Raw genomic sequence first — 27,254 nt, 5'->3', positions numbered from 1 at the left:
GCTAAGGAGCAGGTCTCAAGTATAAGGACGAAATCATCGATATAGAGGCTCAGGTACTATAGTGAGGTCCATGTTAAAATGGCAGTATTTGATTAACATTGGTGTTGCTATCCTTGTCTTTCATTCCACAAAGCAGATAGCGAATGTATCAAATCATAGTGTTGTGTATCAAGTTGAGGTGATACTGTATCATATTGTGTTGATACTGTATCATATTGTGATTGATCTTGTTCTATAGTGAGGTCCACGTTATAAAGGCAGTATTTGATTAACATTGGTGTTGCTATCCTTGTCTATCAATCCACAAAGCAGATAGCGCTATCGTCTACCACCTCCGAGCTGTTCCCAGATCATACTACAACAATGTAGAAGAATGAATTATCAACAAGATATCCAATCTCAATATTATGTAAATTCATTATTTGATAATTTGAAAATATATTTTCTAGAAGGATAAAATACAAAAAATTGATAATAATTATTTTTAACAAGAATAAATAGTTGATATTACATCAGATATACCGGTATCAGCTATCCTCTATGAAAAGGCAGTGGCGAGGCAGAGAATCGGCAACGCTGATCCACTATTATTCTCCGCTGCCTTTATAACGAGGACCTGACTATAACAAGCTGCTTTTAATCCTTGAACCTCGCTTCTACCAACTAACCTCGCTTTTCATGAACGTTACGGAAGATGTTAGATCTTCTCGCGTTCCCCGGTCGAACCACTGTTGCTCCCCGGTCGATCATCAATCGCTCTGCTGGAGTGAGGTTCCGTTGCGGAGCAGAGCGAAAGTCTGTACGCACCTTTATTGCTTTCAACCATCAAAGATAACTTTTTACCATCAAACCTGACTTTCCACGACCAAACCATGCAATTAATCATCACACCTAGCTTTACAACTATGAAACCCAACTTTTTCTATCAAACCTCGCTTTCAATCTCTAACCTCGCTTTTTAGCATCTAACCTCACCTCCCACCATCAAACCTTGTGTTCCTCATCGAACCTCACTTTCCATTACCAAACCACGCAATTAACCATCATACCTAGTACCTACTAGCTTCACAACTATGAAACCCAACTTTTTTCCATCAAACCTCGCTTTTTAGCATCTAACCTCACCTCCCACCATCAAACCTCGTGTTCCTCATCGAACTTCACTTTCCATTACCAAACCACACAATTAACCATCATACCTAGTACCTACTAGCTTCACAACTATGAAACCCAACTTTTTTCCATACAACCAATGTAGATTGTTTTCTTCCCTAGATTCACCATGGACTACGAGAGGTCCGGATGTCACCTGAATCAGGAAAGGACGAAAAAAGGACGAAGGCTACAGCTGCTTCAGATGCTGGTCCTGCCTTTCCTGCCTATCCTGGCGCTGATCCTGCAGACCACACTTCAGCTAAGGAGCAGTCTCAAGTATAAGGAGGAAATCATCGATATAGAGGCTCAGGTACTAGTGAGGTCCACGTTATAATGGCAGTATTTGATTAACATTGGTGTTGCTATCCTTGTTTATCATTCCACAAAGCAGATAGCGAATGTATCAAATCATAGTGTTGTGTATCAAGTTGAGGTGATACTGTATCATATTGTGTTGATTCTGTATCATATTGTGATTGATCTTGTTCTATAGTGAGGTCCATGTTTTAATAGCAGTATTTGATTAACATTGGTGTTGCTATCCTTGTTTATCATTCCACAAAGCAGATAGCGAATGTATCAAATCATAGTGTTGTGTATCAAGTTGAGGTGATACTGTATCATATTGTGTTGATTCTGTATCATATTGTGATTGATCTTGTTCTATAGTGAGGTCCATGTTTTAATAGCAGTATTTGATTAACATTGGTGTTGCTATCCTTGTCTATCATTCCACTTAGCAATTAGCAAACGTATCAAATCATAGTGTTGTGTATCAAGTTGAGATGATACTGTATCATATTGGTTTGATACTGTATCATATTGTGATTGATCTTGTTCTATAGTGAGGTCCACGTTCTAATGGCAGTATTTGATTAACATTGGTGTTGCTATCCTTGTCTATCATTCCACTTAGCAATTAGCAAACGTATCAAATCATAGTGTTGTGTATCAAGTTGAGGTGATACTGTATCATATTGGTTTGATACTGTATCATGTTGTGGTTGTTCTTGTTCTATAGTGAGGTCCACGTTATAATGGCAGTATTTGATTAACATTGGTGTTGCTATCCTTGTCTATCAATCCACAAAGCAGATAGCGCTATCGTCTACCACCTCCGAGCTGTTCCCAGATCATACTACAATGTAGAAGAATGAATTATCAACAAGATATCCAATCTCAATTATGTAAATTCATTATTTGATAATTTCAAAATATATTTTCTAGAAGGATAAAATACAAAAAATTGATAATAATTATTTTTAACAAGAATAAATAGTTGATATTACATCAGATATACCGGTATCAGCTATCCTCTATGAAAGGCAGTGGCAAGGCAGAGAATCGGCAACGCTGTTCCACTATTATTCTCCGCTGCCGTTATAACGAGGACCTGACTATAACAAGCTGCTTTTAATCCTTGAACCTCGCTTCTCCCATCTAACCTCGCTTTTCACCTTTAAACCTTGCCTTCCACCATTAAACCTCGCTTTCAACCATCAAACATTACTTTTTACCATCAAACCTCATTTTCCACGACAAAACTATGCAATTAACCATCACACCTAGCTTTACAACTATGAAACCCAACTTTTTCTATCAACCTCGTTTTTGATCTTGAACATTGCTTTGAAGCATCTAACCTCACCTCCCACCATCAAACCTCGTGTTCCTCATCGAACCTCACTTTCCATTACCAAACCACACAATTAACCATCATACCTAGTACCTACTAGCTTCACAACTATGAAACCCACCTTTTTTCCATCAAACCTCGCTTTTTAGCACCAAGCCTCGCTTATTAGCATCAAACCTCGTTTTTAGCATCAAACCTCGCTCTTCTCCATCAAACCTTGCTTTTAATCATCAAGGATCACTTTCCACCATGAAACCTCGCTTTTTAGCACCAAACCTCGCTTATTAGCATCAAACCTCGTTTTTAGCATCAAACCTCGTCTTCTACCATCAAACCTCACTCTCCTCAATCAAACCTTGCTTTCAATCATCAAGGATCACTTTCCACCATCAAACCTCGCTTTTTAGCACCAAACCTCGCTTATTAACTCACTTTCTACCATCAAACCTCGTTTTTAGCATCAAACCTCGTCTTCTACCATCAAACCTCGCTCTTCTCCATCAAACCTTGCTTTTAATCATCAAGGATCACTTTCCACCATAAAACCTCGCTTTTTAGCACCAAACCTCGCTTATTAGCATCAAACCTCGTTTTTAGCATCAAACCTCGCCTTCTACCATCAAACCTCGCTCTTCTCCATCAAACCTTGCTTTCAATCATCAAGGATTACTTTCCACCATAAAACCTTGCTTTTTAGCACCAAACCTCGCTTATTAGCATCAAACCTCGTTTTTAGCATCAAACCTCGTCTTCTACCATCAAACCTCGCTCTCCTCAATCAAACCTTGCTTTCAATCATCAAGGATCACTTTCCACCATAAAACCTCGCTTTTTAGCATCAAACCTCGCTTTTTAGCATCAAACCTCGTTTTTAGCATCAAACCTCGCCTTCTACCATCAAACCTCGCTCTTCTCCATCAAACCTTGCTTCTAATCATCAAGGATCACTTTCCACCATAAAACCTCACTTTTTAGCACCAAACCTCGCTTATTAGCATCAAACCCCGTTTTTAGCATCAAACCTCGCCTTCTACCATCAAACCTCGCTCTTCTCCATCAAACCTTGCTTTTAATCATCAAGGATCACTTTCCACCATAAAACCTCGCTTTTTAGCACCAAACCTCGCTTATTAGCATCAAACCTCGTTTTTAGCATCAAACCTCGCCTTCTACCATCAAACCTCGCTCTTCTCCATCAAACCTCGCTTTTAATCATCAAGGATCACTTTCCACCATAAAACCTCGCTTTTTAGCACCAAACCTCGCTTTTTAGCACCAAACCTCGCTTATTAGCATCAAACCTCGTTTTTAGCATCAAACCTCGCCTTCTACCATCAAACCTTGCTTTTAATCATCAAGGATCACTTTCCACCATCAAACCTCGTTTCTAGCATCAAACCTCGCCTTCTACCATCAAACCTCGCTCTTATCCATCAAACCTTGCTTCAATCATCAAGGATCACTTTCCACCATGAAACCTCGCTTTTAACCATCAAAACTCACTTTCTACCATCAAAGCTCACTTTCCATCACCAAACCTCGCAGTTATCCATCATACCTGGCTATACAACTATGGCACCAAACCTTCACTATCGAACCTCATTTTTGACACTCAAACCTCACTTTTAACCATCTTACCTCGCTTTTCACCATCAACCTAGCTTTACACCCTCTAACCTCGCTTTACAAAGAACCTCACTTTTAATTACCAAACCTCTCTTTCAATCTTTACCTCTGTTTTGGTAGAGAGTTAGTGGGGAGGATATTTTTAATATTCTTTCCGAAGAATGGACATTGATATGTCCAAAGCTCCGCCAATTTATGTAGATGCATAACAAATATAATTATTATCTATAGTTATTATATTACAAATTGCTTTTTCATATCATATACAGTTCAATAATTATTTTCTTAGTCTATATCATGTAAATTCATCTATAATTTTGCTGTATTGTAAGCTATTGTATATAAGTGTATAAGACAGTATATATTGTAATCTACATAAATAAAGTACTCAATCAATCAATCAATCAATCATTGTCATTGGAGCCTATAGTGAGGTCCACGTTATAATGGCAGTGGAGTAAGATAGGAGAACAACGTTGCCGATCCTCTGTCGATGCCTTCTACAGACGGTAGCTAATACAGGTTTTATTGATAAAATATTAACTGTTCATTCTCGTTTAGAATAATCAATAATATTTTATTAGGCAAGAAATTACTCAATCAATCAATCAATCAACCAATCAATCATCAAACCTCGCTTAACAACTATGGAACCTCTAACAACTATTTTACCCTCCAACCACACTATTCAATCATCTAACCTGACTGACTTGGACACCCTGACTGTCGGCATGTGCAGGTGACAGGTGCCACCAGCCTGGGCAAGGTGGTGACCATGTTGCAGCTGGAACGCAGCGAAGTGGCCTTCTCAGTGTTCACCAATGGCAGCACTCTGCGCTCCAACCTGACTCAGCGATTCGCCATCACCGACCGCGCATTGGATGAGGTCACCACCTGGCCCGCCACACACACCAAGCTCATTGTCTTCAGCAAGGAGGCATTCAGAGCCGGGCTCGACCAGTTCAGGTGCGTTCCGACACATCGATCACATAGAGAAAACATAACATAAGAAGATATCCCTGGTTAGTATTATGTATTATATAAAGTACTAGCCGTCAGGCTCGCTTCGCTCGCCATATCCGTCTAGCCAGGGGGCTCCGCCCCCTGGACCCCCGACTGGATCGTCCAAGAATGAGATCAGCAGGCTCGCTTCGCTCGCCTGCATTTTTCATTTGAGTATTTTTATCATAAATGTTAGGACAATCTAGTCGGAGGTCCAGACTAAACGTCTGGCTAAACGGATATGGCGAGCGAAGCGAGCCTGACGGCTAGTAATATAATATTCCCAGGATTGAAGTAGCAGTGCCCAATCAATTTTTTCGCGATAAATGCATTTAAATCTTCAACTTGGTGCCAACCTAGCAAAGTCAACTCAACTTAATGCCAACCTGACAAAATTATTAATTTAGTTGCCAGTTAACAACTGTTTCGAAGAGGTACTCTATCTAGATTATAGTTCTATAGTAACATATGATATGGAAATTTCAATTATAATTAAGAGATTGGGAGAAGAAGAATATACATGCTAAAAGATGAACTTTAAACCCTTAAAAACAACCCTTAGAGTTAAAATATTGCCAAAAGATTTCTTAGTGCGCCTCTAAAGGGCCAACTGAACATACCTACCAAATTTGAACGTTTTTGGTCCGGTAGATTTTTAGTTCTGCGAGTGAGTGAGTGAGTGAGTGAGTGAGTCAGTCAGTGAGTGAGTGCCATTTCGCTTTTATATATATAGATTATGTTATATAAAGTATTATTTTTTCATAGCCACCTCTAATACAAGGCCCCGGCCTACGATATTGCAACGTCGCAGTGTAGGCCTACAATCTAATACATGATTGGTGGAAAAGATTTAAAAAAATACCAGCTGATCTTTTTCACCAATCATCTGGTATTTTTTTTCATCTTTTTCACCAATCATGTATTAGATTGTAGGCCTACGCTGTGACGTTGCAATATGGTAGGCCGGGGCCTTGTATTAGAGGTGGCTATGGTAGAATCCATTCAATGTTTTGGAGTTTTGTATCAAATTGAGATGATACTGTATCATATTGTAGTGATACAGTAAGGATGGAATTTTAGTCTATTACGTAATTCTCTACTACATTCGACTCTGTATTTTTCATCCTTATATATTATTATGAATACTTTACTTCTTCACCTTCTCGTTCTCCTCCTTCTTCTTCTCATTTCAATTCTACTTCTTCTTCTTCTTCTTCTTCTTCTTCTTCTTCTTCTTCTTCTTCTTCTTTTTCTTCTTCTTCTTCTTCATCATCTTCTTCTTCTTCTTCTTCTCCTTCTCCGCCTTCTTCTTCGTCACCTCCTTCTTCTCCTTATCCATTTTCTTTGGCTACTGCTGCTATTCCTTCAACTTCTCTTATAAGAGCCAATGTAAATTATTTTCAGCCTCTGTGTGAACACTTCGATAAGATCCTATGTAAATTATTTCCATTCTCTGTGTGAACACTCCCATAAGATCCTATGTAAATTATTTCCAGACTGTGTGAACACTCCATTAAGATACAATGTAAATCATTTTCAGCCTCTGTGTGAATACTCCATTAAGATACAATTTAAATCATTTTCAGCCGCTGTGTAAACACTCCCATACGATCCAATGTGAATCTATCCTATACTGTGTGTGAACACTCCCATACGATCCAATGTTGGATTTTCAGCCTTTGTGCATTTCAGCCTTCGAGCATTTTCAGCCTCTGTGTGAACACTTCGATGAGATCCAATGTAAATTATTTCCATACTCTGTGTGAACACTCCCATAAGATCCTATGTAAATTATTTCCAGACCGTGTGAACACTCCCTTCCGATACAATGTGAATTATTTTCAGCCTCCGTTTGAACACTCCCATAAGAAGTAATGTAAATCATTTCCAGCCTCCGTGTGAACACTCTCATAAAATCAAATGTAAATCATTTTCAGCCTCTGTGTGAACACTCCCATAAAATCCAATGTAAATCATTTTCAGCCTCTATGTAAACACTCCCATAAGATCCAATGCAAATCAAGGTATATTTTGCAGGGAAAAGATCAGTTCGGAGGAGACAGACATGGACGAGGTGCTATCCTGGTACACGGGGGTGAATGCGGCGTTGCTTCGTCATCTGACAAGTCAGATCAAGGAATCAGAAGTTGGAGTTTGGAAACAGCTGATCGGGCTCAAAAACCTGTTGCGCAGTATTGAAAACCTCGGCATCAGGTTTGTATCATTCAAAGTTCTTGAAGAGGTATAAACCCACAATGCCTATGCCTTCCCAATGCTCTAGCTCTTATTTGAAATTGAAGGCTGCCATTGAGGTATTTTAGCGCGAGATATTATGTACAGTCAATAGCCGTCAGGCTCGCTTCGCTCGCTATATCCGTCTAGCCAGGGGGCTCCGCCCCCTGGACCCCCGACTGGATCGTCCAAGAATGAAATCAGCAGGCTCGCTTCGCTCGCCTGCATTTTTCATTTGAGCATTTTTATCATATGTTAGGACAATCCAGTCGGGGGCCAGACTAAGTCTGGCTAAACGGATATGGAGAGCGAAGCGAGCCTGACGGCTAGTAATATAATATTCCCAGGATTGAAGTAGCAGTGCCCAATCAATTTTTCTGCGATAAATGCATTTAAATCTTCAACTTGGTGCCAACCTAACAAAGTCAACTCAACTTAATGCCAACCTGACAAAATTATTAATTTAGTTGCCAGTTAACAACTGTTTCGAAGAGGTACTCTATCTAGATTATAGTTCTATAGTAACATATGATATGGAAATTTCAATTATAATTAAAAGATTGGGAGAAGAAGAATATACATGCTAAAAGACGAACTTTAAACCCTTAAAAACAACCCTTAGAGTTAAAATATTGCCAAAAGATTTCTTAGTGCGCCTCTAAAGGGCCAACTGAACATACCTACCAAATTTGAACGTTTTTGGTCCGGTAGATTTTTAGTTCTGCGAGTGAGTGAGTGAGTGAGTGAGTGAGTGAGTCAGTCAGTGAGTGAGTGCCATTTCGCTTTTATATATATAGATTATGTTATATAAAGTATTATTTTTTCATAGCCACCTCTAATACAAGGCCCCGGCCTACGATATTGCAACGTCGCAGTGTAGGCCTACAATCTAATACATGATTGGTGGAAGAGATTTAAAAAAATACCAGCTAATCTTTTTCACCAATCATCTGGTATTTTTTTTCATCTTTTTCACCAATCATGTATTAGATTCTAGGCCTACGCTGTGACGTTGCAATATGGTAGGCCGGGGCCTTGTATTAGAGGTGGCTATGGTAGAATCCATTCAATGTTTTGGAGTTTTGTATCAAATTGAGATGATACTGTATCATATTGTAGTGATACAGTAAGGATGGAATTTTAGTCTATTACGTAATTCTCTACTACATTCGACTCTGTATTTTTCATCCTTATATATAATTATGAATACTTTACTTCTTCACCTTCTCGTTCTCCTCCTTCTTCTTCTCATTTCAATTCTACTTCTTCTTCTTCTTCTTCTTCTTCTTCTTCTTCTTCTTCTTCTTCTTCTTTTTCTTCTTCTTCTTCTTCATCATCTTCTTCTTCTTCTTCTTCTCCTTCTCCGCCTTCTTCTTCGTCACCTCCTTCTTCTCCTTATCCATTTTCTTTGGCTACTGCTGCTATTCCTTCAACTTCTCTTATAAGAGCCAATGTAAATTATTTTCAGCCTCTGTGTGAACACTTCGATGAGATCCAATGTAAATTATTTCCATACTCTGTGTGAACACTCCCATAAGATCCTATGTAAATTATTTCCAGACTGTGTGAACACTCCCTTAAGATACAATGTAAATCATTTTCAGCCTCTGTGTGAACACTCCATTAAGATACAATTTAAATCATTTTCAGCCGCTGTGTAAACACTCCCATACGATCCAATGTGAATCTATCCTATACTGTGTGTGAACACTCCCATACGATCCAATGTTGGATTTTCAGCCTTTGTGCATTTCAGCCTTCGAGCATTTTCAGCCTCTGTGTGAACACTTCGATGAGATCCAATGTAAATTATTTCCATACTCTGTGTGAACACTCCCATAAGATCCTATGTAAATTATTTCCAGACCGTGTGAACACTCCCTTCCGATACAATGTGAATTATTTTCAGCCTCCGTTTGAACACTCCCATAAGAAGTAATGTAAATCATTTCCAGCCTCCGTGTGAACACTCTCATAAAATCAAATGTAAATCATTTTCAGCCTCTGTGTGAACACTCCCATAAAATCCAATGTAAATCATTTTCAGCCTCTATGTAAACACTCCCATAAGATCCAATGCAAATCAAGGTATATTTTGCAGGGAAAAGATCAGTTCGGAGGAGACAGACATGGACGAGGTGCTATCCTGGTACACGGGGGTGAATGCGGCGTTGCTTCGTCATCTGACAAGTCAGATCAAGGAATCAGAAGTTGGAGTTTGGAAACAGCTGATCGGGCTCAAAAACCTGTTGCGCAGTATTGAAAACCTCGGCATCAGGTTTGTATCATTCAAAGTTCTTGAAGAGGTATAAACCCACAATGCCTATGCCTTCCCAATGCTCTAGCTCTTATTTGAAATTGAAGGCTGCCATTGAGGTATTTTAGCGCGAGATATTATGTACAGTCAATAGCCGTCAGGCTCGCTTCGCTCGCTATATCCGTCTAGCCAGGGGGCTCCGCCCCCTGGACCCCCGACTGGATCCTCCAAGAATGAAATCAGCAGGCTCGCTTCGCTCGCCTGCATTTTTCATTTGAGCATTTTTATCATATGTTAGGACAATCCAGTCGGGGGCCAGACTAAGTCTGGCTAAACGGATATGGAGAGCGAAGCGAGCCTGACGGCTAGTAATATAATATTCCCAGGATTGAAGTAGCAGTGCCCAATCAATTTTTCTGCGATAAATGCATTTAAATCTTCAACTTGGTGCCAACCTAACAAAGTCAACTCAACTTAATGCCAACCTGACAAAATTATTAATTTAGTTGCCAGTTAACAACTGTTTCGAAGAGGTACTCTATCTAGATTATAGTTCTATAGTAACATATGATATGGAAATTTCAATTATAATTAAGAGATTGGGAGAAGAAGAATATACATGCTAAAAGACGAACTTTAAACCCTTAAAAACAACCCTTAGAGTTAAAATATTGCCAAAAGATTTCTTAGTGCGCCTCTAAAGGGCCAACTGAACATACCTACCAAATTTGAACGTTTTTGGTCCGGTAGATTTTTAGTACTGCGAGTGAGTGAGTGAGTGAGTGAGTGAGTCAGTCAGTCAGTCAGTCAGTGAGTGAGTGCCATTTCGCTTTTATATATATAGATATATTAGTAATATTAGTGATTACAAAAAGGCATTTGGTATGTATAATCCACAGGTTGCCTCCTCAATGAAACAACATTAGCGCTGCATGTGAGTCTATGCATCTTTAAGGTCTTTGGTATCATTATATTATTTTCATTTATCCATCCATTGCATTCAGGCTGAGCTTGCAAAAAATCAAAACTATATAATTTATTACCTTCTATGCTATAATAAAGGAAAGAATCGGCTTATACACGTAGAGGATAGGAAATTCGCGAATGACGCATCATCACGTCTCAACTACTCAACTGATTCACTTTAAATTTTGCATATAGATTCTTAATTTATCAAGGATAGCTATAGGCCTATTTTAAGTTCTTCTGGATCTCAGTTTGTCAATTTTTCAGTTCGTCAAGTCATTTCCACTGATTTTACTTTCCTTGCCCTATTACCATAGGTAAGGAAAGTATTGCTTTCCGAAAAAAATTAAGGTACCCCAATTTCTAAATTTCTATACGTTTCAAGGTCCCCTGAGTCCAAAAAACTGGTTTTTGGGTATTGGTCTGTATGTGTGTGTGTGTGTGTATGAGTGTATGTGCGTCTGTGTACACGATATATCATCTCCCAATTAACGGAATGACTTGAAATTTGGAACTTAAGGTCCTTACACTATAAGGATCCGACACGAACAATTTCGATCAAATGCAATCCAAGATGGCGGCTAAAATGGCGAAAATGTTGTCAAAAACAGGGTTTTTCGTCATTTTCTCGGAAACGGCTCCAACGATTTTGATCAAATTCATACCTAGAATAGTCATCGATAAGCTCTATCAACTGCCACAAGTCCCATATCTGTAAAAATTTCAGGAGCTCTGCCCCATCAATGCAGATAGATTCCCAATTATCAGGCTTCAGATACAATTGAAACAAAAAAAATCCAGTGGAGTAGATTGAGTATGAAAATCTCTACAATTAATGTTTAGTAACATTTTCACCTAAAATTGAAAATAAGCTTTAAATTCGAGAAAATGTGATTTTTCAATTGCAAATTATTGTTGATTCTATTAAATCATTCACTATGAAGAGATAGCAGACCTCATGTGTGTCTCCAGCGTTATTGCCCTGTCATCAGCTGGCTCAAATCTTTAAATAGTAGACTTGAGATGCGCGGGAACACTAGCGTCAGGTGATCAATTTTCATAACGGCAAGGAAAGTTGTGTGAGTGCGCCACACCATATTTTTTCAAGATCAATCTCACTATAGAACCTTCTTTTTCCACTATTCCATCACCTATATCTTTCTCTTTTTACAAGCACGATGTATGATATATACGTTTTATATATTCAATTATTAAAAATGGATTTTCATGATAGAATTTCAATGTGTTAAAAAATTGGTGTTAAACTTCCTACGGGACTCACCACTATTCAAGCTATATAGCTTGATAGTGTCGGATCTTTATAGTGAAACGACTAAATTCCAAATTTCAAGTCATTCCGTTAATTGGGAGATGAGATATCGTGTACACAGACGCACATACACTCATACACACACACACACACACACACACACACACACACACACACACACACCACACACACACACACACACACACACAGACCAATACCCAAAAACCAGTTTTTTGGACCAGGGGACCTTGAAACGTATAGAAATTTAGTAATTGGGGTACCTTAATTTTTTTCCGAAAGCAATACTTTCCTTACCTATGGTAATAGGACAAGGAAAGTAAAAAGTAGATTAAATGAAAGTGTAGAGAATGAATTTAAAGTAGTGAAATTTTAGATTGGAACTGTTGGCTTCACTGGAAGACTTAAGCAATAAAAATGTTAATCTAAAATAAAATAAAATATTTTAGGATAAGAAATAAGAGAACAAAATTAATGGTTAGTCCTAGTGACTAGTTTTAATAGAAATGTTTGAAAAAAATATTCATTTATAGCTCATAGACTTCTTAATTATCTATCTAATTATTTATCTATTGATTTGTAGCACGGTTTACGGCATAGACTACTTTGCCAGAGGTCGGCTATCGAGATGTGACTACACGGAATTCGTAAAACATGACGCCGTGGCTGTCGACCTGTTGAATGCGACATTTTCCTATGTGCCCCAATTGGGACGGCTGTATAGGCACCAACTGCAGAACACCAGTGAGAGGAGGCATATAGATCGATTGTAAGTTATCAAAAACTATGCAAATATAAATAGAATCATAGAGAAACAATAGCGTAAGTAGATATGCCATGGTATAGGGCGTTTATGTCGCAACTTTTACTGTGATCTCAAGCCGATTACTGTCGCTTTTTACTGTCTTGTTGGGGTGAGAGTGTATGAACGGCACAATATGAGAGACTACCAGCGTCATAAAGCTTCACAGGAAAGAACTACGTGGACTATCAGCTTGGGATAACAGTAAAAGTTGCGACATAAACGCCTCATACCATGGGATATCTACTTATGCTATTGTTTCTCTATGCAACTATAGAGGACAGCTCATACCAATATATCTGATGTAAAATCAACTGTTCATTCTTGTTAAAATAATCAATTTTAGCCCATTTGTTGTTCGTTAAGAAAAAAATTACCAGTGTCACACAGCTTCACGGGAAAGAATTACATGAACTATCGGCTTCAGATAATGTTAGTAAAAGTTGCGACATAAACGCCCTATACCATGGGATATCTAATATTATGGTATTGTTTCTCTATGCTATTATATCTACAACAGTCTGCAACTTATTGAAGGGTTTCCATACATATGACTCACTCTGTATATTTGAAATGCATTTCAATATTTATAGTATCCCAATCAACATTTCGAATATTTCCATGAAACCGTTTGAATTTTCCCATCAATATTGACATCTACAATTTCAATCTCGATGGTTGGTAATACTGTTAATCATCTCCAAACTGCCATCACTCGCCTCTGCCGCAGATTTTACTTTAAGATTTTAACTTTCACTGTTATCTCAAGCTGATAGTCCACGTAATTCTTTCCCGTGAAACTTTATGACGCTGGTAGTCTCTCATATTGTGCTGTTCAAACACTCTTACCCGGTGAAAACTGTAAAAATCGACAGTAATCGGCTTGAGATAACGTCAGTAAAAGTTGCGACATAAACGCCCTATACCATGGGATATCTACTTACGCTATTGTTTCTCTATGATAGAATTCATTGAGATATCTATAGGGCCGGTTTCCGAGCACGTGATTTGGCTGAAGCTGGGTTTTCTTTTATGCGTCGACCACGACAGGATGAGCATCTCTGATTGGGTAGATTTCAATTTGTCTACATAACCGAAAAGATTATGTTCAATAATGTTTTAATGAGGCAGGTTGAGCTTATACTTTTCTATACTTTAAAATGGCAATATGTAGATATTATTAGAAATGTTTAATCCTTTTATAATAAAGACAAATAATGAAAAGTTATTTGACCAGCTGTTTTAGCAAACTTGAAATTTGGACAATATGAATGTCAACAATGCTTGCCGTCGTCGACTGCGGAAATTTACGCATAAATGAAAATGCACCTTCATTTCTAGACTTTAAACAGCTGGAATCAGAAAATTGGGTTTCCGAAACGGGGCGTAGTGGCAGTTTTTACTTTCCTTGCCCTATTACCATAGGTAAGGAAAGTACCTGTTACCTATGGTAATAGGGCAAGGAAAGTATTGCTTTCCGAAAAAAATTAAGGTACCCCAATTTCTAAGTTTCTATACGTTTCAAGGACCCCTGAGTCCAAAAAAGTGGTTTTTGGGTATTGGTCTGTATGTGTGTGTGTGTGTGTGTGTGTGTGTGTGTGTGTGTGTGTGTGGTGTGTGTGTGTGTGTGTGTGTGGTGTGTGTGTGTGTGTGTGTGGTGTGTGTGTGTGTGTGTGTGTTGTGTGTGTGTGTGTGTGTGTGGTGTGTGTGTGTGTGTGTGTGTGTGTGTGTGTGTGTTGTGTGTGTGTGTGTGTGGTGTGTGTGTGTGTGTGTGTGTGTGTGTGTGTGTGTGTGTGTGTGTGTGTGGTGTGTGTGTGTGTGTGTGTGTGTGTGTGTGTGTGTGGTGGTGTGTGTGTGTGGTGGTGTGTGTGTGTGTGTGTGTGTGTGTATGAGTGTATGTGCGTCTGTGTACACGATATCTCATCTCCCAATTAACGGAATGACTTGAAATTTGGAACGTAAGGTCCTTACAATATAATGTTCAGTAACATTTTCACCTAAAATTGAAAATAAGCTTTAAAGTCGATAAAATGTGATTATTCAATTGCAAATTATTGTTGATTCTATTAAACCATTCACTATGAAGAGATAGCAGACCTCATGTGTGTTCCAGCGTTATTGCCCTGTCACCAGCTGGCTCAAATCTTTGAATAGTAGACTTGAGATCCGCGGGAACACTAGCGTCAGGTGATCAATTTTCATAACGGCAAGGGAAGTTGTGTGAGTGCGCCACACCAGATTTTTTTATTTTGTGTTCAATTTTGTAGTTTTTTGAAACTTAATTTAAACGTGGACTGCGACTGCGCCCCATTTTCGAAAGCCAATTTTCTGACTCCAGCTGTTTAAAGTCTAGAGCTTAGCTAAATCCCGAGCTCGGAAACCAGCCCATAAAACAAGTATTATAATGAAGGAAAGAACTGGCTTATACACGTAGGGGATAGGAAATTCACGAATGACGCATCATCACGTCTCAACTACTCAACTCATTAACTTGAAAATTTGCATACAGATTCTTAATATAACGAGGACAGTTATTGGCCTTTTTAAAATCCTTCAAGATTTTAGTACGTCAAGTTTTTAGTTTGTCAAGTTGTTTATTGGAGCCTAGCGGATCACGGGTTATCTGCTAGTTATTAATTAAAACATATTATGTTGTTCTATATAGAAATAATGAGCTGATAATGATCGAAGAAAGGAGACTCTTCAGTCTAAGCGATTCCATTCATTACTATGAGTTTGTTCTTGACTATCTAGTGTGAATGACTCTATTCATTACTATGATTTTGCTCTGGACTGTCCAGTGTGAACGATGCCATTCATTACTATGATTTTGTTTTGCAGACGAAAGGAAATAATGATCGACAAACGCAGACCGTCCAGTGTGAACGACTCTATTCATTACAATGATTTTGTTCTTGACTGTCCAGTGTGAACTATTCCATTCATTACTATGATTTTGTTTTGCAGACGAAAGGAAATAATGATCAACGAACGCAGACCGTCCAGTGTGAACGATTCTATTCATTACAATGATTTTGTTCTTGACTGTCCAGTGTGAACTATTCCATTCATTACTATGATTTTGTTTAACAAACGCAAGGAAATAATGATCAACGAACGCCGACCATCCAGTGTGAACGACTCTATTCATTACAATGATTTTGCTCTGGACTGTCCAGTGTGAACGATGCCATTCATTACTATGATTTTGTTTTGCAGATGAGAGGAAATAATGATCGACGAACGCAGACCGTCCAGTGTGAACGACTCTATTCATTACAATGATTTTGTTCTTGACTGTCCAGTGTGAACTATTCCATTCATTACTATGATTTTGTTTAACAGACGCAAGGAAATAATGATCAACGAACGCAGACCGTCCAGTGTGAACGACTTCATTCATTACAATGATTTTGTTCTTGACTGTCCAGTGTGAACTATTCCATTCATTATTATGATTTTGTTTAACAGACGCAAGGAAATAATGATCAACGAACGCCGACCATCCAGTGTGAACGACTCTATTCATTACTACGATCTGATGGCATCCTACATTGATGAACTGCGAGTTCTACAGCATAAAATACGCACTGAAATCAGGTCAGTTGACTGTAATTATAGGTCCAACCTCACTCTGTCGACTACTGTTTATTGTTACTGTTTTGGCTGATTGATTGATTGATTGATTGATTGATTGATTGATTGAGTACTTTATTTATGTAGATTACAATATACTGGATTATACACTTATATACAATAGCTTACAATATAGCAAAATTATAAATGAATTTACATAATATAGACTAAGAAAATAATTATTGAACTGTATATGATATGAAAAAGCAATTTGTAAAATAATAACTATAGATAATAATTATATTGTTATGCATGTACATAAATTGGCGGAGCTTTGGACATATCAATGTCCATTCTTCGGAAAGAATATTAAAAATATCCTCCCCACTAACTCTCTACCAAATGAGTGAGAGTGTAAGAACGGCCCAGTTTGAGAGACCAGCGTAACATAGCATAATTAAAATAGCTATTTATGTATTAAGAGCGTAATGCGCGACTTTATCGCTCGCGCAAAACAGTTATCAAAACAGTAATCAAAACAGTATGATAATTTTGCAAGAGCAATAAAGAAGCATTACGCGCGAATTATGATACATACAAAATTTTTCTACAACTGCACAAACCTGTTAAATCACTTATATCTGGCGGAGTTTATAATAATTCGTCTACACTGATATCCATCATGGCTGTAGAATCGGTACAATTGCCGACTTTTTAGGTTAAGATCTGACCGAGAGTGGTTTGTCTTTTGGCTTTTGGCGAGCTGTTTATCATCAGCTGATTAGCGAGCGTAAAGAAACTCTTCTGCGCATGCGCGAATGATTTGCGAGCGTAAAGAAAATCTAATGCGCATGTGCGAATGATTTGCGAGCGTAAAGAAAATCTAATGCGCATGCACAGATGGTTAGCGAGCGAAAAGGTAGATTCTCTTCAGAAATAAGCTGTTTTACGAGAAGAATTGAGTGTGTAAATTCTTTCTTTACGCGCAGTTGTAGAAAAATAACTTTATATTATAATATTGGTACTATAGCCAACATCCTATCCCCTTCACATGATGGTATATGCAACCTGCATTACACATATCATACTTTACTTTTTCGTCACAATTTACTGAACTGCATTAAGGGAGCAACGATCCCGCAGTATATGACACGTCAAAGTTTAATCTAATATTTACCATCCCTCCTATTCCAACACAACAGATCCCACATAACATACATCAATCAAACACTATTCAACAAGGAAGTCTGCTAACCTGTACGGACACAATACAATAAGGAATTCCCTGAGTGTTTTTTTGAACTCCTTCAAGCCATCAATTTCTCTTATGTGAGATGGGATTGAATTAAATATTTCCATTCCCATATAAAACGGGCCACTCTCCAGCAGGCTTAGTCTGTGATGTGGGTAAAACAAAACCTCTAAATCGTGTATTATGGGGATGACTCACCTGGTTCTCCTCATACATTCGTCTTTTTTAAAAACGAAGATTGCTAAATCTAATATATGAATAGCAGGAGCCGTCAGCAATCTCTTTTCTTTAAAATAAGGTCTGCAAGAGCGCATTGTATTAATCTTATAAATTATCCTAATTGCTTTCTTCTGCAGTATGAATATTCCATTATTCTCTATACTTTTTCCCCCAAAAATAACTCCATATCTCATAACTGACAGAAAATAAGCATGATATACAAAAAGAACAGTTTTTTCACTTCCTACTCTAGCCATTACTCTTAATACAAACAAGGCTCTATTCAATTTTACCAGTGACATGAGAAATATGTAGCTTCCACTTCGAATCACTCTCCACCATCAGACCCAAGAATGTCGTGGAATCAAAAGTTTCAACTCTACTTTGAGTATTCAAGTTTATTCCAAAACTTTTATAGTCTCTACTGAAGGGAATTACTTTAGTTTTTTTGCAGTTCAAACTAAGACTATTCTGAACAAACCACGAATTTCAGCAAGACACCTCTCAGCCTCTCTTATCAAACATTCACTGTTCCTACTGGTGATTAAAGCTGTAGTGTCGTCCGCAAAAAGAGAGAGTTTGAAATTGACGTAACTCTCGATGTCATTAACATAGACCAGGTATAAGAGGGGACCCAATATTGAACCCTGCGGTACTCCCTGAGACATAGGTAACCAAGAAGAGCTACATATCCTACATCATGATAAAGTATGCTATAGTGATGTCCACATTATAATGGCAGTGTTTTTTTAGCAATCGTATTGATATCCTTGTCGATCATTCAACAAAGTATAATCTATACATTACAGATCACTATTTAATTTGTCACTATTGATATTGATAGTTGTGTATTTATTTTGCAGGGAAGTTGTAAACGAAGACCTGCAAGATGCCAGTCGTAGGGAAGCGATAGGGTTCGCCATTTTGGTGGCCGTACTTGTCATTTCTCCCGTCATAATTGTACTCGTAAAGAATGCTGTTGCTACCATACAGGTAAACCCATACAGAAAACATAATACAGTATTTTAATTTTTTCCGAAGAGTATAAAATATTGTATACAAAAATGACGAAAAAATTTTATAATTCAGAGTTAAAACAGGGTTTTCGTTTGTGTGTAAATGCCGTCGTCGACCACGATATGGTGAGCATCTCACATTGGGTAGATTTCAATTTGTCTAAATAACCTAAATGATTTCTTCAATATTATTTTTTAATGCGGGAGGTTGAGTTTATACTTTTAAGTGGCAATATGTTGATATTATTAGAAATGTTTTGATTCTTGAATAATAAAAACAAATAATGAAAAGTTATTTGATCAGCTGTTTTAGCACACTTGAAATTTTGACAATATGAATGACAACAATGCTTGTCCTCGTCGACTGCGGAAATTTACGCACAAACGAAAATGCACCTTAAGTACTTACAGGTGTTTAAACATTTTATTCTGTGGAAATTCCAGGAAACGACGTAAAGAGATCTTCATAATACAATGTGCCAGCAACCAAGAAGTTCTTCAACTGCAACACAATTAAGATGACATATCTTAAGTTTCGTAGTGTCAATATTATCTTAAGACACAAGATAGCATAAAAGACAAAAATGAGTATGGCTAGAACAAGAACGAAAATCTCACAAACTCAGAAAAATCCAAAAATTTTGTTTCGTCAGTATGAACACTCTCTTACAATCCAATGTGTTTCTTTCCACAAAGCAACTGTCGCAAGTGTGAACATCCCCGTATAACACAATGGGCCATATGAATAAAGATGAGCATTTGCTTATACTTCTAAAATATGGAGCATTTGCTTCATTTTCTATGATTAAACGTGAGCAAAACCTTTTGCTCATGCTCATCAAAAAAATAGTTTGAGTATTTGCTCAAAAGTAAAAGCTTTTGCTCAAAATTGTATGAATAAACTAGAGCATTAGCTCAACTTTTGAAGCAAATGCTTCAAAAAAGGTGAGTCTAGTCTAGAGCAGCTTATCACCTTTTGCTCATAGTAAAATGGCTCAACTAATTCGTATGAGGAAGAGGAAACTATACCAGATACGATCACAACCAATAGTTGAGTACTATAAAACTCTTATTAGATTCAACCATGATATATAATACCATTATCCCTACAAAAGAATAGTCATCACAAAATAGGAGATAGGCATTTAAGAAGATGAGAGTGTGGACGATTATAAGAAGGCTATCGATATTATAAGAATATGCTGAAGATTATTATAGAGATGACATTTTTTCACGCTATTATTTCAAAATTCTAAACTCAACTAACCTAAAACTCTATTCATAAATTATAGAAAACAGAGCAGACGACGCAAACACAAGCGGTGCCCCCTGTTTGCATATTTAGCGCTTCCGTGAGCTATAAATACAAATTAAGGCTACAAAAGCGAATCAGCTGATGAAAAATCTCTAAAATACGTGAGCATTTGCTCCAAAGTTCAGGAGCATAAGGTAAGAGTATAAGGTGAAGCTTATTCATATAAAAATAAGCAAATGCTTCTGCTTCTACCTTTTGCTCATGAGCAAAACCTTATGCTCAATGCTCTTGCTCATGAGCATTTGCTCTGGTTTTATTCATATGGGCCATTCTGTTTCAATTCACAGAGCAGCTATTACCTGTGTGAGCACTCCCTTATAACCCAATGTGTTTCAATTCAGAGAGCAACTGCCGCCAGTGTGAACACCCCAATTAAATCCAATGTGTTCTATTTTACAGAAAAACTGCCGCAAATATGAACACCCTTATGAAATCCAATGTGTTTTATTTCACAGAGTAACGGCGGCCAGTGTGAACACCCCTATGAAATCCAATGTGTTTTATTTCACAGAGCAACGGCGGCCAGTGTGAACACCCCTATGAAATCCAATGTGTTCTATTTTACAGAAAAACTGCCGCAAATATGAACACCCCTATGAAATCCAATGTGTTTTATTTCACAGAGCAACGGCGGCCAGTGTGAACACCCCTATGAAATCCAATGTGTTTTATTTCACAGAGCAACGGCGGCCAGTGTGAACACCCCTATGAAATCCAAAGTGGTTTTTTACAGAGCAACTGTCACCGTGTGAACACCCCAATAAAATATATTGTGTTTCATTTCACAGAGCATAACTAGCAAAGTACAATGACATATTCCATCAATTATTTTTATCTTTTTTTGAGTATTTTCTATACTTTTATGAATACAATTTGTGTATGTATTCTATCGATTATTTTTATCGTTTTCAGTGTTTTCTTTGTTGTTATAAATTAATTTTGTGGATTTTGTAGGTATATGCAGCCGATTTAGCAGATAAAGCCACAGAACTTCAACAGGAGAAGTTACGTAGTGATACATTGCTCTATCAAATGCTACCTCCAAGTGTAGCCCAACAGCTAAAGAATACAATGCAGGTAAAGCATACAGAACTCATTCATATTTTGAGAAGAATATTTATTTATTTATTTATTCCATTGTCATTACAGATCATAATCATAATAAATATAATATGATTGGGAGAAGACAACAGGCATAGCCCAAAACTGTCTTCTCCCAAATTTTTACAAATAAAAGTTTCAAAAATCTGGTGTGGCGCACTCACACAACTTTCCTTACCGTTATGAAAATTGATCACCTGACGCTAGTATTCCCGCGCATCTCAAGTCTACTATTCAAATATTTGAGCCAGCTGGTGACAGGGCAATAACGCTGGAGACACACATGAGGTCTGCTATCTCTTCATAGTGAATGATTTAATAGAATCAACATTAATTTGCAATTGAATAATCACATTCTCTCGAATTTAAAGCTTATTTTCAATTTTAGGTGAAAATGTTACTGAACATTTCATGCTCAATCTACTCCACTTGATTTTCTTTGTTTCAATTGTATCTAAAGCCTGATAATTGGGAATCTATCTGCATTGATGGGGCGGAGCTCCTGAAATTTTTACAGATATGGGACTTGTGGCAGTTGATAGAGCTTATCGATGACTATTTTAGGTATGAATTTGATCAAAATCGTTGGAGCCGTTTCCGAGAAAATCACGAAAAACCCTGTTTCTGACAACATTTTCGCCATTTTAGCCGCCATCTTGAATTGCATTTGATCGAAATTGTTCCTGTCGGATCCTTATAGTGAAAGGACCTTAAGTTCCAAATTTCAAGTCATTCCGTTAATTGGGAGATGAGATATCGTGTACACAGACGCACATACACTCATACACACACACACACACACACACACACACACACACACACACACACACACACACACACACACACACACACACACACACACACACACACACATACAGACCAATACCCAAAAACCACTTTTTTGGACTCAGGGGACCTTGAAACGTATCGAAATTTAGAAATTTGGCTACCTTAATTTTTTTCGGAAAGCAATACTTTCCTTACCTATGGTAATAGGGCAAGGAAAGTAAAAAGAATAAGGCTAAGATTTCACTTTCACTTAAAAAAGTCCAATTTCCACTTCAAAACTAAAGACTAAACTAAAAATTTTAAATTTTGATATTTAAAAACTAATAAAAAACAAAAATATTTCACTCAAATCTCTACAGATTGGTAATTTTTGAGTAATTTTGAGCCAGAAAAGAAACACAACACTTCACTATAATATACTACAATTATGAAAATAATAAAGGAAAGAACTTGCTTATACACATGGGGGATAGGAAAATTATGTTTGACGCATCATCATGTCTCAACTACTCAACTGATTAACTTGAAATTTCGCATATATAGATTCTTATTAACCGAGGATGGTTATAGGCCTATTTTCAATTCATCAAGATTTCATTACGTCAAGTTTTCAGTCTGTCAAGTTTCAAAATAGACCTTGCAGAGCACTGGTTAACTGCTTGTCTACAATAATAATAATAAAGGAAATGGGCTTATAGAGGCTTATAAACGTAGGATTTAGGTTTTAAATATTCTTATTGATAACAAAAACATTTAGGAGGTTTCAAATGGAATTAAATTTTATAATAATAATTATTTACATACTATTCTCATATTATTTTTTATATTAATATATTCTATTTCAGGTGCCAGCTGAATTTTACGAAGCAGTCACCATCTATTTCAGTGACATTGTTGGTTTCACTGAAATTGCAGCTGTGAGCACGCCCCTAGAGGTAGGCCTAATACACTACAACTGCTGCTTTGTTGCTTCTTCTTCTCCTTCTTCATTTTCTGCTTTCATCATTCTCCTCCTCCTCCTTTTTCTTCTTCTCCTTCTCCTCCTCCTACTTCTCGTCCTCCTTCAACTCCCTTTCTCCTTCTTCTCCTTCGTCTCCTTCTTCTTCTTCTTCTTCTCATCCTCCTCTTAATCCTCCTCCTCCCATATTGCTTCTCCTTCACCTTCACTGGTTCTTCCTTTATTTTCCAACAAAATTTTATTCTTTCAATTATTCTCCTCTCCTTATCTCTTCCATTATCTCCTTCCCATTATACTATTCCTTCCTCTTTTCCCAGTCCATCATTCTGTCAAATTTTGAATTGAAAAATCGCTTTCCTGCGGTTCGGAACCCACCTAAAACTGTTGTTCCACTCATCTCTCATCATCATCCGCCTCATTATTCTTTATTGATTGATACAATAAGTACATCATCAAAATGATAGGGAGAGGAAAAATAAGGTAACCTTGTGCTATTCCTCTCCCAAATTTAGATAAGGTTACACATAGTCCCAAATAGGTTAAGTCTAGTGTAGTTCTTCAATTCATTAACCTCGCACAAGCCTAGAGCTCATCTGGACATCAACCTCAAAAATGAAATTCTCCATCCTTGTTTATGTTTTTCAGGTGGTTCGTTTCCTGAACTCTATTTACAAGCTGTTTGATGCACGCATAGAGTGCTATGACGTCTACAAAGTGGAGACTATCGGCGATTCTTACATGGTCGCATCTGGATTGCCTGTCAAAAATGGTCAGTCTTTGTATGAACACCGTCGTACGATTCTTTGTGTTTCATATCGCTGAGCAACTATCGCCAGTGTGGACACTTCAATATAACACAATGTGTTTCATTTCCAGGACAACTATTGTCGGTGTGAACACCCCCATATAACCAAATGTGTTTCTTTAAACAGCAACTATTTCCAGTGTGAAAACCCTCGAATTACCCAATATGTTTCATTTCAAAAAGAAACTATTACCTGTGTGAACATCCTCATATAACCCATTGTGTTTCATTTAATTGAGCAACAACCACAGATATGAACACTCATACAATTCAACACTCGTAGAACAACCATAGTCTGTGTGAACACCTTCATATAATTCAACGTGTTTCATTTCACAGAGCAGCTCTCGCCCGTTTGAACACCCTTATGAGAATGTATTGGCTTATGCCAATGTGCTTCATTTCACATAGCAACTATCACCTGCGTGATCAGATCACCCTCATATAACCCAATGTGTTTGATTTCTTAGAGCAACAATTTCCTGTGTGAACACCCTTATATAACTCAATGTATTTCATTTCACAGAGCAACTATCTTCGCATGATCACCCTCATATAGCCCAATGTGTTTGCTTTCTTAGAGCAACAATTTCATGTGTGAACACCCTCATATAACACAATGTATTTCACTTCACAGAGCAACTATCTTCAGTGTGAACACCCCCATATAACCTAATGTGTTTCATTTCATAGAGCAACTATTACCGATGTGAACACTCTCATTTAACTTTACGTGTTTCAGGCGACCGTCACGTGTGTGAAATAGCCACAATGGCCCTAGATCTTCTAGCCGGCTCCATGCTGTTCCCCATACCTCACAGGCCGGCCGAGAGGCTTCAGATCAGAAGTGGCATCCACACTGGGCCAGTAGTTGCCGGCATTGTCGGCACCAAGATGCCTCGCTACTGTCTCTTTGGAGACACTGTCAACACTGCTTCTAGAATGGAATCTACTGGAAAAGGTATGAAACCCCTCATTTAATCCTGTGCATTTCATTTTACAAAGCAACTACTGCTGATGTGAATGTTTTCATATCACACTATGCGTTTTATTTTGTAGAGCAACTTTCGTCGATGTGAAACCTGTCATATCAAAAATTGTGTTTTATTTTTGGAGCAACCATCGCTGGTGTGTACGAGTATACTGTCATATCATACTGTGTGTTTTATTTTTGGAGCAACTGTCGCTGGTGTTAATCCTCTCATATCACACTTTGTGTTTCATTTTTTGAAAAACCTTTGCTGGTGTGTAACCTTCCATATATTACCCATTGTTTTATTTCGTTCAGCAACTATCGCTGGTGTTTACACTCTCATATCACACATTGTTTTATTTTTCGAGCAACTACCACCCATGTGAACACTATCATATAGCATAATGTATTTTATTTTCTTGAGCAGCTATCGCCGATGTGAACGTTCTCATACGACACCATGTGTTTTATTTTGTTCAGCAACTATATCCAATGTGAACTCCCCCTTATAATTCAAAACATGTCATACCATACAGCACCTATTATCAATATGAACATCCCCATATAATTGAACGTATTTCAATATTGTTGCAGCACTACGAATCCACATCAGTATGGAGATGAAGAGGGCCTTGGATGAAGTGGGCGGATTCAAGATGGAGCACAGAGGATTCGTTGATATAAAGGTGAATTGAATATTTCCAGAGTGAACACCCTTACCTAAAACAAAGTGTTTCATTTCACAGAGCAACTATCACCGATGTCAATTAGCAGTAAGAACACCCCCAGTCAATTCAACATTATAATGGCTGTATTTGATTAACATTGTATAAGGAAAATGATAGTGCTATCTGCTTGCCGAATGATAGACAAGGATAGCTACACCAATGACTGCCATTATAATGTGGACCTCACTATAGAACAAGAACAACCACAACGTGACACAGTATCAACACAATATGATACAGTATCACCTCAACTGGATACACAACACTATCATTAGATACATTCCTGTCTTCTTTGTAGAATGATAGACGAGAATAGCAACACCAATGTAAATCAGGTGCTGCCATTATAACGTGGACCTCACTATAGAACAAGAAGAACCATAACATGATACAGTATCAACACAATATGATACAGTATCACCTCAACTGGATACACAACACTATGATTAGATACATTCCTATCTGCTTTGTGGAATGATAGACAAGGATTAGCAACACCAATGTTAATCAAATAGGCTACTGCCATTATAACGTGGACCTCACTATAGAACAAGAACAACCATAACATGATACAGTATCAACACAATATGATACAGTATCACCTCAACTGGATACACAACACTATGATTAGATACATTCCTATCTTCTTTGTAGAATGATAGACGAGAATAGCAACACCAATGTAAATCAGGTGCTGCCATTACAACGTGGACCTCACTATAGTGGAATAAAATTTATAATATTTAATATTGACTTTCTTTATTATTGAACAGGGCAAAGGAGTGTTGGACACCTACTGGCTGACCTGCAAGGAAGGTCCTTTTGCCAAATCCTGCCACCAGGAGTCGGATGCCTTCTACGCATCAGCTGATCCCGAACCGGTGTTCATGCGTCAGCTGCGGCAGACAACAGCTGCTAACCAACATCAGCTGGCGGCCCGGAACAGCTGGCATTATGGCCGGCGCTGAATGAAATCAGCTGATCGATAGATGGCCTCACCGCTTCACGCCTCATGAGTTTCATGTTGTTTATTGATCATCATGAGTTGAATCACAAAACTGGATAATACTTCCACCTCATTTTTTATTGGAAATTCATAATTTTCTCAACCTCAAAAGACCTGAAAGAATTACAAGTTCTTCAGCTGAGTAAGATAAAATAGCTTGGTTAAGTGCGCTAAGAATAGATAATTCATGTACTACTTATGTTCTGATCTCTTAGACAGGGGACAAATGGTTTTTTGTATGGAGAAATTAGACTAATATTCAACATTTGGGAAGTGTAGCTTTTTTAAAATCCTGCAGTTATCTAGTGAAAATTCTGTATATAGTAGCTTTCAACATGAGTTTTTTAATATAATATTAAAATTTTAAATGTAATATTATTGTATAGAAGGAAATATACAATTCACATCCAAATCAAATATCATTTCAATTAGGTACTGTATATGAAAAAAAGTATTTTTTAAAATATATAATATTCATAAATCCTATCTTTGTCATTGATTACATGCTCCTAAACCCAATAATAGAAGAAATATAAGAATGTTTTCCATTAT

General features: G+C 37.6%; 1 protein-coding gene across 1 annotated transcript; it reads left to right on the top strand.

The window, feature by feature from the left end:
• Window positions 1-1,280: 1,280 nt before the first annotated feature.
• LOC111060588 lies at window positions 1,281-27,185 on the top strand. Its single transcript, XM_039441012.1, has 12 exons — window positions 1,281-1,465; window positions 5,157-5,383; window positions 7,457-7,633; window positions 12,746-12,931; window positions 16,436-16,564; window positions 18,875-19,004; window positions 21,297-21,419; window positions 23,078-23,167; window positions 23,836-23,959; window positions 24,738-24,956; window positions 25,563-25,654; window positions 26,470-27,185. The coding sequence occupies exons 1-12, from the start codon at window positions 1,283-1,285 to the stop codon at window positions 26,662-26,664; spliced, it is 1,875 nt and encodes a 624-aa protein (XP_039296946.1). The 5' UTR covers window positions 1,281-1,282; the 3' UTR covers window positions 26,665-27,185.
• The last annotated feature ends 69 nt before the right edge of the window (window positions 27,186-27,254 follow it).

This window comes from Nilaparvata lugens, chromosome 14, assembly GCF_014356525.2.
Source record: "Nilaparvata lugens isolate BPH chromosome 14, ASM1435652v1, whole genome shotgun sequence".
NCBI classification, from domain to species: Eukaryota; Metazoa; Arthropoda; class Insecta; order Hemiptera; family Delphacidae; genus Nilaparvata; species Nilaparvata lugens.
Note: the sequence above shows the minus strand (reverse complement) of the source record. Positions and strands in the feature narration are given on the sequence as shown.